This window comes from Podarcis tiliguerta (assembly GCF_965153285.1).
Source record: "Podarcis tiliguerta genome assembly, chromosome: Z".
In the NCBI taxonomy this organism is placed as follows: domain Eukaryota; kingdom Metazoa; phylum Chordata; class Lepidosauria; order Squamata; family Lacertidae; genus Podarcis; species Podarcis tiliguerta.
Window position 1 is genome coordinate 42,454,682 of NC_139553.1, and position 14,606 is coordinate 42,469,287.

At 43.0% G+C, this 14,606-nt stretch overlaps 1 protein-coding gene across 13 annotated transcripts in view; it reads right to left on the minus strand.

The window, feature by feature from the left end:
- AFF2 (ALF transcription elongation factor 2) overlaps positions 1 to 14,606 on the minus strand; it is a 382,241-nt gene that overhangs the window by 151,013 nt on the left and 216,622 nt on the right. For 9 of the 13 annotated variants that reach the window (XM_083422405.1, XM_083422400.1, XM_083422409.1 and 6 more), the window contains exons 4-5: positions 13,231 to 13,275; positions 2,999 to 3,091 (exon numbers count right to left, since the gene is read on the minus strand). In XM_083422405.1, coding sequence (XP_083278531.1) covers positions 2,999 to 3,091; positions 13,231 to 13,275 — 138 coding nt within the window. The remainder of the gene's footprint in view (positions 1 to 2,998; positions 3,092 to 13,230; positions 13,276 to 14,606) is intronic. The other 4 variants (XM_083422401.1, XM_083422406.1, XM_083422407.1 and 1 more) reach the window with 1 other exon arrangement.

The window sequence follows — 14,606 nt, forward strand, 5'->3', positions numbered from 1 at the left end:
ACAAGTAAGAAACGCCAAGAAACTTTCAGTAAATGAGCCCAAGGAATTTGGACTAGAATCAATTGCTCTCTTTTCAAATGATTGGTTGTCTTAAAAGGAGGCTGGCTACATTGATAGTGGGTAGATCTATCGTGAGCTGAGAGGCCATCAGTAGTTGCTGGCAGGGTGGTTTGGTGAAGGTGGGGCTTCCCAACACCATGCATCACTACCACATATGGAAAGAGAGAGGGGCAAGGTAGCAGTGGAGCTTGCATGGTGTGTGTGCAGCTTTTGGAGCATTGGATTGGCCCCAATGCTGTGCTTGCACCATGCTGAGCTCCCTTCTGCCTTCTCCCCTCTCTCCTGGTAAGCAGAAGTGATGCATGGCATTAGGATACTGGGAGAGCAGCCCAGCATCAGCCCCACTGCCCCACCAGCTGCCACTGTAGGCAATAGTATCTAAATAGAACTTCCATGTTCGGATAGAACAAAAGCAATTTTGGGGAATAAAAATACGAGTAGGGTTATTGCCTTTGACTTCATATCTCACTTGCAAGTTTCTCAGGTGTTAAGAGTTTGCCCTAAAGCTGTCAGGGCTTTTTCTCAGTCTCGGGGGAAGCAGTTAAATTAGAATTGAAGACATAATTGCCAATATTGTGCTTTGCTGAATCTGAGCTGCCTTAAATCTGTGATGTGTTATTTGTATATTATGCAATTTGAGTGGAGGAGCCTTTCCTAGATGGTGGCCTCGATGTTTATCTCCTCACCTCTGGAGGGCCAGATTTAACAGTGGGGTTCCCAAATGCCAATCACCTGACATCACAGTGACATCAGGGGATGGCACACTTTAAAGGCTCAGGGCTTCAGAGTGCAGGATGGGGCTGTTTGAAAGCCTTTTTGCAAACCATCCTATGCTGCTCTTTAAACCTCTGATATTTTGGGTGTGGAGTTCCATTATGCAAGGGTTAATCCAATGGAACAAATTGCTTAGCATTGCGCTGGACAAAAGTCACAGGGTTGTATCAAACATAAATCATACTCAAGAGTAGACCCATTAGCCATGCCCATTATTTTCAATGGCTCTACTCTGAGTTGGGCTAACATGAGATGCAACCCATAAAATTCCAGCTTACCAATGGAGCAGCAACACATATGTAAAGCTGCATCAAAGGACAGGAGGAGGAAAGCTATTTTTTTTTTAAAAGAACTACTAATACTAAGTAAGATATAATTTTATCTCTGAAAATTTTAAAACCCTGGCAAGGTTCTTTCCACAAAACAAAACAAAACCCTCCTGCCACTTCTTGTTCTGCATGGGTGGTTTTTTAAGGGGTATGTGATAATTTGTTCCATCCATCTCAAGAAGTACAAACAAATTAAGAAACAAACAAAAATACCCTACCACATAGGCTTCCCTTAAAAATAGCCAACACTTGGGCTTTGCTCCAAGAAGAGAATGTAATTACAATTTGCAATTGTCAGACAAGGCTGGAAATATCCAAAGGCATTTATTTGCATGTATGTATGTATGCATGTATGTTCAGACTGTTTCCATTTCACGGTGTAATCAATTCCAATTCCATACACAAAACTTAGCTGACAGTTGCAAAACAGATTGATGCACAAATGGGAGCAAGGTTGACGCAAATGTTTGGGACATCAGCGGCAGGCGTCCACTTCCCAACATTGACTCTGCATTTTCTGCCCCTGTCTGGAGATCCTTATTGAGACCTTGTGGAATTGACAGCCATGTGTTGTTTTTCATGCCATTCTGCGATCATTCAGAACCCAAAGCATGCTGGGCCCTTTCAAAAGACTGCAGATAATTGCAAATGAAAAATGTAGAACAATTGCCATTGTAAAACTACTGATATCACAATGCCATTATACAAATTACGGTGCAACTGCATTTGGAATTATTGTGTGCAGTTCTGGTTGTCTCCCCTCAAAAAGGATATTGTAGGGTGGGGAAAGGTTCAGAAGAAGGCAACCAAAAAGGAGGAAGAGGCAACCAAAATGAACAAGGGGGTGGTGGAGCTACTCCCTTGCAAGGAAATGTTGTAGTGTATGGAGAAAGAGCTGTTGTATGCCAGGTTGCAATTTATGTGGCAAGCAAGTTGGAGAAATTTGGCAGGATCTTCTGTACAGGGAAAATAAATGGAAGAATCCATTGCAAAGTCTCTCTTCAGCACAACACAGCCCTGTGCATCCACCTAATGGTCTTGAGTTTATAATTTAGTATCCCGTTTTAATGAAATGCATTCATGGCTTATACGAAGCAAGTTAGAATTAAACCAAGGAAATGGAGAATTCAGGCTCTGAATCCTCCTATGTGCTAAATTGAGTGCTAATGTGCCACTGGCTGGGATTGATGTGTTTAAATCCTTGAGGATTTTGGCTGGACTCATCTTGGGCCTTTTGCAAAGATGCAGATTAGTGACGGACTCCAGTGGTTTGGAGGCTTAGTGCATAAAGTAGAACTAAATGGTTTCAGGAATAATTCCACAAACAGGCACTGTGACAGTTTAGTTTTGTCCTTTAGAGAAACCAGAGAAGTTTCTTTTTGGTGCTTTGGAAATCAGTGCTTCTGAAATGAAATGCACTCCATGAAATGTTTATCCTACTGAATCTAGCATCACGAAGGGTTCTATATCCACAAATTCTCTGCTGAGGGAGTTCTTCCCGGAGAAAGGGTGGATGGCTCAGGTTATTTCTGTTCTGTGTCACTTTATATGTGTTCTGTTATAGGTCTCCTTTGATCTGTTTTCTGCACACACACACACACAAAAAATATCATGCACAATGAATTCACATTTAAATTGTGTGCATTTCCACTCAAAGTATGTATTTTACATGTATTCTTTCCATAAAATGCATTTTTGTAAGCTTTTCAATGCATTTCCCCCTAAATTGTGTATTTTTGTATGCATTTCTACAGCATATTTTGACCAGAGAGAGACCAGAGAGCCCCAATGAGTATGACCCCAAGACTTCAGATGGGGTTCTCTCTCAGCCCTACCTGAAGATGCTGAGGACTGAACCTGGGACATTCTGTATGCATATCAGATGCTGTACCACTGTGCCATGGCCCTTCCCCATGTTCCTTATGTTCCTAAGAAAGGAGGAATATAAATGTAACAAATAAATATTTGCAAATAAATCTAATTTTGTGAGCATCAGTTCAAGTCATTCCTTCTTTATTGGCTTTTCCTCCCTGAAGGTTGAATGTCTGGAGCAACTGTACCCCAGAAGATGACTCAGAAACTTCAGGTGGTTCAAAATGAAGTAGTTAGAGGCTGAGGCTCCCTCCAGATCTCATATAACCCCTGTTTTAAAACAGCTGCACAGGTTGCCAGTTCATTTCTAGGCCCAGTTCAAGGTGCTCATGTTATTTTTAAAGCTCTAAATGACTCAGGCCCCAAATATCTGAAAGAGCGCCTCCTTCCCCACAAGACCGAATTGGGGGCTAAGATTAGCAGAGAGTGCTCCATTGGTTGATCCACCAACCTCTGTAGCTCAGGGTGTGGTGGACAAGGAAAGGACAAGGAAAGGCAGCCCCTAAGTTGTGGAACTCCCTTCACACAGAGGTATATCTGGCACCTTCATTTATACAGCTTTTGGCAAATGCTGAAGAGGCACTTCTTTACCCTAGCTCTTACAACCTGAGATGTATGCTTCAGGGCCTATCTAAAAACAAGTTTTAAATATTTTTTAAAATATTGTGCTTTAATTGTTGCAACCCACCTTGGGACCTTAAGGTGGAAGGTGGTTAATAAATTGAAATGATAATAATGATGGTGAAAATGGTCTGATTGCATCCCACATTAATATTACCTCCCGGCAATGGCAACACACACTGCATTGTGGGTGATAATGATTATGGGATTTTAGCCTAGGAATACTCAGGCAAAAGGAGACAGTTCAGGGCGTTCAAGAGCAAGCTCACAATTTCTCAATGGTGTTATGAAATACAAATGATGCGGGAATCCTCAAGGTTCTCCTTGTCCTTACTCCCTAAAAGCTACAACCTTCAGAAATATCTAGGGGATGGAGAAACTCACCTAAGAGAAAAGGTCACAGCATTTGGGGGGTTCTTAATTTAGAGAAAAGACAAGCTATAAGAGACGTGATAAATGTGTTTAAAAGTATGCACAGAGTGGAGGAAACGGATAGAGAAAAGTTTGCTCCCTCTCTCATAGGACCAGAACTCATGGAAGTTAAATGAAATGTTGGAACAGGACAGGCAAAATAAAGCACTACTTCATAGTTAAGCTATGGATCTCATTCCTCCCACAGGAGAGTGTGATGGCCACCAACGTGGATGGCTTTAAAAGAGGCTTCCCCAGATTCATGGAGGTTAAGGCTATCAGTGGCTACTAGTCATGGTGGCTATTCTATGCCTCCACAGTCAGATGCATCATTCCTCTGAATACCAGTTGTTGGGAATCAAAAGTCAGGAGAATGTTGTTGTGTTTAGGTCCTGCTTGTGTGCTTCCCTTAGACATCTGTGAAAACAAGATGCTGGACTACATGGGCCATTGCCCTGATCAAGTGGGACTTCTATGTTCTAAACTAAAGTCACACAGGTAAAAACCCTTCACTGTCTTCTCTTAAGTATCACGTTTTTCAGCCAGGGCAAGCCAAGAGGCCACAAAATACGGTTGCAGAGAAATTCAGGAAAGCTTTGAGAACCCTGACTTTTTTTCTTCCTTCCTTTCTTTTAAAGAACAGATCTTAATTATTACTACAGCATGCATTGCCTTTGTTGCCTCCAGCTGGTCATCAAACACTAGCAGGCTGTTCATTAGCAACAGTTTATCAGGGGGTCACACAGAAAAAGCTGGATAGACGCCCATGTAAAGACCACCCAGAAGAACCATGATTACTACACTAGTTAGCCCTAAGCAGTGAATGTTATTCATAACTCCTGCAAGTGTCAAGCAGTGACAATTACCAGTTATCATACAAAGCGGAACTGGAGTAAACCTGCCAAAGAACACTGTTTCCCCCCCTCCTACCCACAGTGCAACATGCAATTTATTATCAAGTTCCAGCAATTACAAAATGGAGTTGTTGATCTCGCTTTGCTGGAGAGATACAAAGGCTAGACTTGGTAATGTAGCAATCTCTTTCTCTTTCTTACAAGGATAACTCATGTTCATGTTCCAAGAGAGAGAGAGAGAGAGAGAGAGAGAGAGAGAGAGAGAGAGAGAGAGATGCCCTAAAATGACAACTCCACACTGCCAAAAGGAGACAGAACAACGCATTTAGCAAAATCCCCCAGCCCGTCTTTTCAAAGAGCAACAGTCAGTAGAACTGCTTCTGAGGACTATTCTCCCTTTTCAGACGCAATCGCTTCCTTGTAGTGTTCACTTATCACATTAAGAAAAATGGTAATGAAGGGATCATGACAACTTCTTTTTGAAAGTGACAAAGGCAGAATTGCTCAGGCGAAGAAATAAGGAAGAATGATCACTACTTTCTTGGAGAGAGGCCTCCAGTGAGCAACTCAAGAGTACTGCTCACTTTCTGTCGTTACTTGAAAGCCAGGGAAAGAGAAAAAGCGGCAGGCAGCTCCAGGTTTACATCTGAGCAGAGCACCTGCGCTTCAAGGGATCTTAACACCATTCTCCCCTCAGGGCTTCCCACAGCATCACATTTCCTGTTTCTTAGGGCTTCAAAGATGTTTCAAGTGCACACCTAGATCATGCCTAGAAGGGCCTCCTAATTTTGCCTATGAGGCTGTTTTTTCCAAGTCCCACACTCCTGCCCTACCCTGACATTCTATGGGACAGATAAAGAAGTGAGTAAGCATCAATCAGCTGACCAGTACTTACAGCAAAATCCACAGGAAATGATGCCTTTGCCCATATGGTTTGATTTCAAAGCACACAGGCAAAGGAAAATGCTTCAGCTGACATCATGGTGACATCAGATGACTAGCAGTTTTTAAGCCCCACTCATCTGTCAGTGTGGTCAACACAGGTTAGAAGACAGCAGGATCTAGTAATTTGTGTAGTACCTAGTCTATTGTACAAATGCTCTACCTACTTTTGCCTCTGGCAGCTCCTACTACTGGTATGTGGCCCTTAGGATATTGCTTGGAAGGGAATATGGCCCTTGGGCTGGAAAAAAAATTCCTAAGTCCCTGTAGCTCTCCTGCCAAACTTCACAAATAGCAGAATTCATGCCAGGAATGTGGTTCCAGTCACTGTTCATTGATTGAAAATTCTAGCTGCCATATTGAAAACTGCCCCATGTTTGCCACATGTTCATTCTGGGCCAGTCTGGTTCCCAATACCTCAAGGGTTACCATTTTCCAGCTGAGCATACTTGCTGACTGAGTTCTAGTCAACAGACTTTGTTGTCTTTGGAACAAGAAGAACAGTAAACACTTGGTGTAGGGATCTCAGTGTGGCTGCTCAGAGACATGGTTGAAACCTACAACAGTTTATCAGATATTCTTATAACCAAGATTCTCCTGTGTTGAGATAGGATTTCTTTAGGCTACTTGATCTGTATTTGTTCTCAAGTTATTGCTGCAAACCACTTTGAGCAACTGGAAAAGGGAAAAGTGATATATACATTTAAAAACAAAACAAAGTAAATGTGTTTCTCAGGTTCATGCTGGCCCTTTCTGACAACAACAGCAAAACGGCTGGGCATATTCTCTCCTCTCCAGTCAATTCCCCACATGCCTTCAGGGGAAACATAACATCAAAGGTGTTATTGACTCTAGGTCTGGTCTCACGCTATTTTAAACTAATGGCTAGTGGGCCTTTGAGTTTTGCCAACCAGCCTGCAGAGTATGTTCTGTCAATAAGCAATGCAAGGATGTAATGCTATCTACAGTGATGAAGAAGTGTTCCTATTAAAAGAAAAACTGGCAAGGAATCTTGAATCAGAGAGTCAAGACAAATGTGCTTCCCAAAAACTCAGTTATAGAAAACAATACTTTCCTGACCAATCCCTAATTTTTGTTGGGGATAAGAGCATTCCCCATTGCTGATAGGCACCATCACACAGTTTCAGTTAGTTTTTAAAAACATCTGCTCTGTATGATGTGCAGACCACACATGGTTCGCCAGCTAACATCTATCTTTAAATGTATTGCTCCTTGTAAAATATCTTTGCTTCTGGACTTAGACTTTATATATAGGAAGTCTTGGCCCAAAGCTGATAAGGAACAGAAAACAGAGGTCTCTAGTTAATTTATACTTCTTTTGACTGAGGGACTGTTGACCAAAAATCAAATGCTTAAAATGGGGGAAAACAAACCCCTCTCTAGCAACTTCAGTCTGGAGGTACATGCTGTAGAATATGTAGGGGTGTTGCTAGAAAGGTCACAGGTTCAGTCCCCAGCATCTCCAGTTCAAAGGCTCAAAAAGCAAGTGAGGTGCCTCTAAGATACATTTTTTAGGAGCCACAGGATTGCATTCCAATTTTTTTTCTCTCTCTCTCTCTCTTTCATGCAAAGAAGCTGAGCCAGTCTTGATGTGGACTTTTACTAGCCTTTACATCTCAATTTCCACTGCTGATTTGTCTAACATATTGCGGATATCGAAAATATTGCCGAGCAAATGAAACTGGGGCAGATTTATGATGCCTCGCTGCGATCTACTTATGTGACCCTGATGCTGCATTGTCTTAAGCTCTGCATCATCATCATCTCCACACCTGTACAAATGATTAGTGTTTGACACAGAATATAAATTTTCTGGGACAGATTCCATCCCCCTCAACGTCTAATTATTGCACAGCTGGGAACATGCAGCATATGTAAAACAAGGGAGATGCGGCCAAAGGGCAATTTTCCTGTGTCAGGGAATCCTCTGGCAGCACAAAAATTGCCAAGGTAGACAGATCAGTTTCTACTCCAGTCCTTGCCTCACCCAGCCCACAAGAGAAGATTACTCAAATAAATCCATAGAGACTGAGATGTTAGGAAAAATTGCCTCTTAAGGGGTTGTACTCAGCTGAGTCTTACTCAGAGTAAACCTACTGAAATTAATGGGTCTATGTTAGTCATGTTTATTAATTTCAGTGGGTTTGTTCTGAGTAGGACTAGTGATGGATATAACCCTAGTTTCCCCTCCAAGAACACCTACATCTTGGATGGGGAATTGGTGGACCTGGTGCCCACACATTGTTGGACTACAATTTTCACCATACCTGATAACTACTGGCCATGCTCAATGAAGCTGATAGGAGTTGGAGTCCAACAACATCCAGAGAGCTACAGACCCTCCATGCCTGCCCTACATATGTCATTGACGGGTCATGCTTTCCATTAATTCTGTCTCTTTTCTGCACAAACAATAAAACATATTTTCCAAGACAGCCAGCCAGCCAGGCAGAAGTCTCAAGCCAACAGCACAGGGAAGGAGAATATGTGACCATCCACATGTTGCTGGACTACATCTCCCATCATCCCTGAACTTTGGGGCAAGAAATCTAATTGCGTGCCAAGGCCCAGTGCCCCACGAGTGTTTAGGATTATGGGCTAAAACAGGCCATAACTTTATTGGCTGCAGATGTGAGCAGTTTGGTTTAGGCATTGGGGGAAGCCAGGCTATATCTTGACTCCTGCCTGTCTGCAGGGAGTCAAACTAAGGGTAAACCACCGACAGAGGGAGCCCTATGACTTACATCAAATAAGAGCACCCTGGAGGGTCCCCGTTGGGGTCATGGCATGGCCCTAGCCCACATCCAGGTTTTGGCCAGGATCCACACCCCCGGATCCCTTTAACAGGATACCCTTAATGAGGAGGGGCAGGCAGAGGCTACAACCCTCCCCTCCATTTAAAAAAGGCTTACCCAATGCCTAACCTTACAAAGTTGTGGCGATTGCTACTAGGTAGGCGAAAACCAAATGGCAGGTGCCAATTCGCCAAGTGGAAAAATTCCTACCCAGCCCCAAAGAACAAGGCGGCTGACATTTGTCCATAGCAAGGTTATGCCATAACAAAGCTTTAAAAAGAGGGCATGTGGGTAGGGAGCTCTGGCAAGGAGGCAAGAGAGGGAAGCCCCCAGCCGCACCACTGTTTAAATTACCCACAGCCCCTCCTCCTGCTGGCAAAGGTTGGCTGGGCAGGGGTCACACAGCCGGGGCAGACGTGGAGGGGACATTGATCCCCACCCTTGAGCTGGGTCACTACAGTGGCAGAGATGCCCGGCCACAATGCTGCCCACTACGAAAGGTTAGAGGTCCTAACAAACACATATTAATTTCAGAACAACACAAAGCCAGCAGCAGAAATTCACTAAACCTTTGCCAAAACAGGGAACTCCAGGGGGATAGGTCAGAACAATGAAATGGTCTCCCATCCATCCATCCATCCATCCGTCCGTCCATCCATCCATCCTATTTGTAACTTGCCTTTCTGTCACTGAGGTTTCCAAGGCAGCTTATGAATATGTTCGGATAAAAGTTTTTCATAACTGTGGTCCCCCCGCCCTGCTAATGACCCACCCATGTGTTGAAAGAACATGTGAGGGGGCTGCAGCATGGACAGGCTAACAATGCCACATGCTGCGGCTGCATCCTCTGCTGTCTGCATGTTTACCTGGAATAAGAAAAGGCTCTACATAAGTACAGATTATGCATGCAGAGTCACAGTGTCGCTATGCTGCCTCACTTTCCTTTGCTTCCCTTTGCCTCCCAACATGGCAGGAGCTTCCTTAGGGGCTCCTTCAACTCTTGAGGTACCCTTTTGTGGGCTTCCCTGATGGCATATGGCAGTGGCGGCAGCAGCAACCCTCCCAAGAGCACCTAAGACCTGCTGCTGCCATTTAAATGTATCAACCTGCCCAGAGTGTCCATCTTGCTCTGGGGCATGGTTGTGATGGGGATTTAATTGCCAGGCCTTGCTGTTATGGTGCTTATCAAATTGCTGTGTAATGACAGCCCAAGACAGGCATTGTCAGTTGACCCTTTCAGGGCCCTGAGTCCTTGGCAGCTGCCCTAGAGTGCCAGGAACTGACACCATTTTTATTCTAGCTCTAAAAATATTTGCCGAAGAGTTCTCCCCAGCACTGGTGCTAAGCCTTAGGTAGAGACAAGGTGAGGAGCCTGGGGCATTGAAGATCCAGGAAACCACCACCCGCTGCCCTGACCATGATGCCCATATAGTCCTTCCAAATGCCATGGGCCAATTGGACATCACAATACAAGGCTCTCATTCTCTCCGACTTGCACCATGCAAGGCAGTAGTGCAAAGACCTGAAGTCTCCCGTCTGTAGCCCTGGCTGCTCCTGGCATATGGGTTGATTTATCTACTCTTCTGTTGGAAAGTGCCCATTCTTACTCATTCTTCAGACAGCAAAAGGGCTAGGTTGCTAAGTTACTGATATTTGACATCACATCCTTCCCAAGGTGTTCCTACATTTGACAGGCTTGCATGATTTACTATGCTGGGTGGCTTGCTGTTCCCAGGCCCAATGACGTCCGTAAAGTCACTTGAAATTCAGATCATCTCCTCTCCTGCCCCCCTACCCGACCTCTTCCCAGCAAAACCTCTGGATTCTACGAGAAAATATTGAAATGGCTTGTGAGCAGCCCTGCTAGACACTGTGCCGGTGTGTTTCAAAATGCAATCAGCACCCTCATCTTATGCAGTTTTCCAGCATCTCTTTTTTTAATATAAGTCAGAAGAGGAAACAATGAATAGGGTGACAAGGAAGGTGGGGATGTTGGGATAAACCTATTAGTGGGCTAATTTTGCTTTGTGAACAAGTCACCTCAGCTATGGCTGGTACATATTAAGTCGATTAGCGCTTTTTCAAATGCTACGAGAAAGGTAATACCGCATATAATTTACTCAGTCAAGGGCATTTTCACCTGCTGATCAATTTACATATTCTCCAATGTCATTAGATTGAATCCAGTCATCAGAAGGAGAGAGGAGAGAATAAATTACAGCCTTTTGTTCATTTAACTCAAGTCATTTTACTCTAATTATCGGCAGGTTTTGTTTTTGCTCAAGACTACAGAGCTTTTAATTAATATCACACCTGTCCAGCTATTTGTTCAAATGTTCAAAAGCTGAATGTGTGTTCCTAACTTAGAGTAGTGCTGTTCTTGGAGTGGGTATCTGTTGAGACACTAGGGGAGTTCCCAGACTGCAGCTGTTTTGACATGGGGTCCAATCACACACCAACAAATTCAGGCTGTGCAATTGTAGCGGATTGGTAAATCCAGATTGGACTTTTTGCAATAAGGAAAGTGGCAGGGAAATGCCATGGAAAGTGTGAGAGAAAACTTGCTCTGGTGCAACATCCTCTAACCTCACCAACAAACCAATCAGAACAAACCAAGAGGAAGTCCACACTCATAATTGCCTTTCACTTCACAGCCTCCTCCACTCTCATTGGAACTGTTTCTCAGTACTGGATGGCAAAGGGGTGAGCACAATATTTAACATGTGGATCTCTTGCACTGGATGGAAAGGTCATTTGTGAAACTATGCATGGTGTGGAGAAAGTAGATAGAGAAAAAATGTCTTCTCCCTTTGTTATAACCCTAGAACTTACAGGCATCCTATGAAGTTAAACGCTGGAAGATCAAGGATAGATAGAAGAAAGTACTCGTTCACACTCCGCATAGTCAAACTATAGAACTTCCTCCCACAGGAGGCAGGAGGATAAGTCTATTGATGGCTACCAAGCATGATGGCTATGTTCTATTTCCCCTGTCACAAGCAGCATGCCTCTGACTATCAGTTGCTAGGAATCACAAGTGGGGAAGAATGCCGTTGCGCTCATGCTTAGCTTGCTGACTCCCCAACGTTCTTGGGTGGCCACTGTGAGAACAGGATGCTAGACAAGATGGGGCATTGGTTGATCCAGCAGGGTTGTCTTATGTTGTTTAGAGTTTTCTGAAGTGACATAAATACTTTTTTTGACGATGAACAGTATACATGTGGTGTCTCTACGTGTTGTAGCCTCCACCTGGTGGAGCCATTTCCCCTCTATTTGGGGGTAGTAAATGGTTCTTTGGGTTGGCTTAAATTTGTCAAAATGTGTGTCTGGTGTTGGGCTGGACAGATTGCTGTGAACAGTAGAACAGGTGTGGGGAACCTTTGGGTCTCTGGAGGTTGCCGAACTACAACTCCCATCAGCCCCAGCAACCATAGCCAATGGCAAGGGATAATATGCCATCAATATTTGGGGGCTGAAAGGTTCAGCAACAACTGGAGGTCTAAAGGTTCGCCATCACTGCCATGAATGTTCCTGCACTAGATTTCAAGGCCCCAAACCGAGACTTTCGAAGTAGGAGAATTAGTGGAATGGAATGGAGAATGTATGGACATCTTCCCTTGCAGTCTCTTATGATGCAGAAGATGGACTTTCCTCTAGGACATGACCATGGTATTATCCAAAGACACTTTTTGTCCATGCTGATTTTCCAAAATGCACAGTTGGGCAATACCATTCCTAGGACCATGCAAAATGTCACAAAATAGTGAGCAAGTTTCAACAACTCAATAACCCTTTATTAGGCAAGATATTACACAAAACAGTGGCTGGGGACACAAGGGGGAAATCCTGCCTGATCGCCCCCCTCCTCCTCCCAACTGTGTTTTAGCTACATGAGGATACAGAGGAGAATGAGTTTGCTTTTAGTATGTAGGATTTATTATATGTGCACGCCACCTTTCTTCCATAGAGCTCAATGGTTGCATCCAATGCTAGTCACCCTAAGAGTAAACCCATTGAAATTAATGGACCTAAGTTAGTCATGCAAAATAATTTGAATTGATCTACCCTGAGTAGGACTAGCAGTGACTTCAATTTGATGTACAGTGGTATCTCGCAAGACAAATGCCCCGGAAGACGAAAAACTCGCAAGACGAAAGAGTTTTTCGTTTTCTGAGTTGCTTCGCAAGACGGATTTCCCTATGGGCTTGCTTCGCAAGACGAAACGTCTTGCGCCTTTTTTAAAAAAACACCAATGCATTCCTATGGGAAACCGTCAATACACAGCGGTGCTTCGCAAGACGAAAAAATTCACAAGACAAAAAAACTCGCAGAACGAATTAATTTCATCTTGCGAGGCACCACTGTATTTGTTTATTTTTACTTCCCTTCCAACCCATTAGATTAGTCTGAGGGAGATGGATTGGGCTCAAAATCACTCAATAACCTTCATGCATGAACAGAGATTTGCACCAGATCTAAGTTCGCAACAGTATCAGCTGCCCCCGCTCCACAGGTTTTCAAGTGATAACAGATGGAAACATTTCAACTTACCCGCAATATGTCATCCACACAATTGGACTCACTGAGAAGGTTGACCTAGAAGGGGAGAAATGAATTATTCTTGTTATTACTATTATTAAATGTATTACTCTCCACTCACCCATAGGTTCCTGGACAGGTTACAACCATTTAAAATTCAGCAGGCAGTCAATGTGAAAGCAAACAAACTTTGAATTGTGCCAATGGAGCTGTTGCAATAAGGGAGTTGTATACTCCCTATAACCAGCTCTGGTCAACAATCTGGTTGAAATATTTGATGTAAAAAATATCCACAAAAATGGATAAAAGAAGACTAGACTTTAGTAATGTAACAAACTTAATTTTCTACTTCCAAGTCAACTTTGTAAATTGAAGCAGTGCAAGAGAAGTGTTGCATTATTATAATTGCTTTTGGATGGCAATGGTGGTGAGATTATATTAATTGCCCCTGGTTGAGGCTGTAAAATAGCTGAAGAAGTCCTTCTTTGCTACAATGCATAACTTAAAAAGCTAAAGAAGTCTGGATTTCAACAGGATTTTTACTACCTCCTCTTTAGTTACATTTCTAATTAAACCACTTTGATCTATTGATGCAAAGAGACACTGCTAAATGTATTCACTATTGAGGTCTCTAGCCTTCCCTGAGATTCGAAAAACTCTTAGATCTGTATGTGCTCACACATCACACTTCTTAACTGCTCCCTAAAATGTAAAGGGAGAAGGAGATCCTAAAATAACTCACTTCCATTCAATTTATAAATTGCATTAATTAAATTCTACATTTCCAGCAGTGTGCAGCCCAGGTTCTAATGCAAGATCTAATTAAAGAAAACAGGAAAGTTGGAAACACAAAAAAACACGCATACAAACCCCACCGCCACCCCCACATACCGAAATACTGGAATTGTAACACAGAATTGTAACTGTTTAGCCTCAAATTAATGAGGCACTCTGCTAAGCAAGAATGTCCATAAATCCCTAATGAGGATTTTAAACACATTAAAACTTCCTAATACAAAGTGTTTGCCTTTGTTTTTATCCAATAACAAATAAGCCAATAATTTTATGCCTCTAAATGACACTATTAACTGTCATGGCATGTTTTATTTGACAATAGCTCTATTCAAATACAGTAAAAACCAATTAATTTGCTTGCTGTGAAATGCTTCTTGATAGCTTTTATGGTTGCTGTTCCCCCTGCCCTGTTCTCAAGGAAATGTAAATAGGAGGTCAGTAGAGTGCCTGGTTTCACTTTAAAACACAGGGCAATAAGCTATAGATTTTCTATTCAGTTTGCATTTCAAATGAATGGTAAGATAACCTCCAATTTTTGGAGGGTCACCCAACATACAATGTCACCCTGATAAGCAAAGAGTTTCAGAGTAATC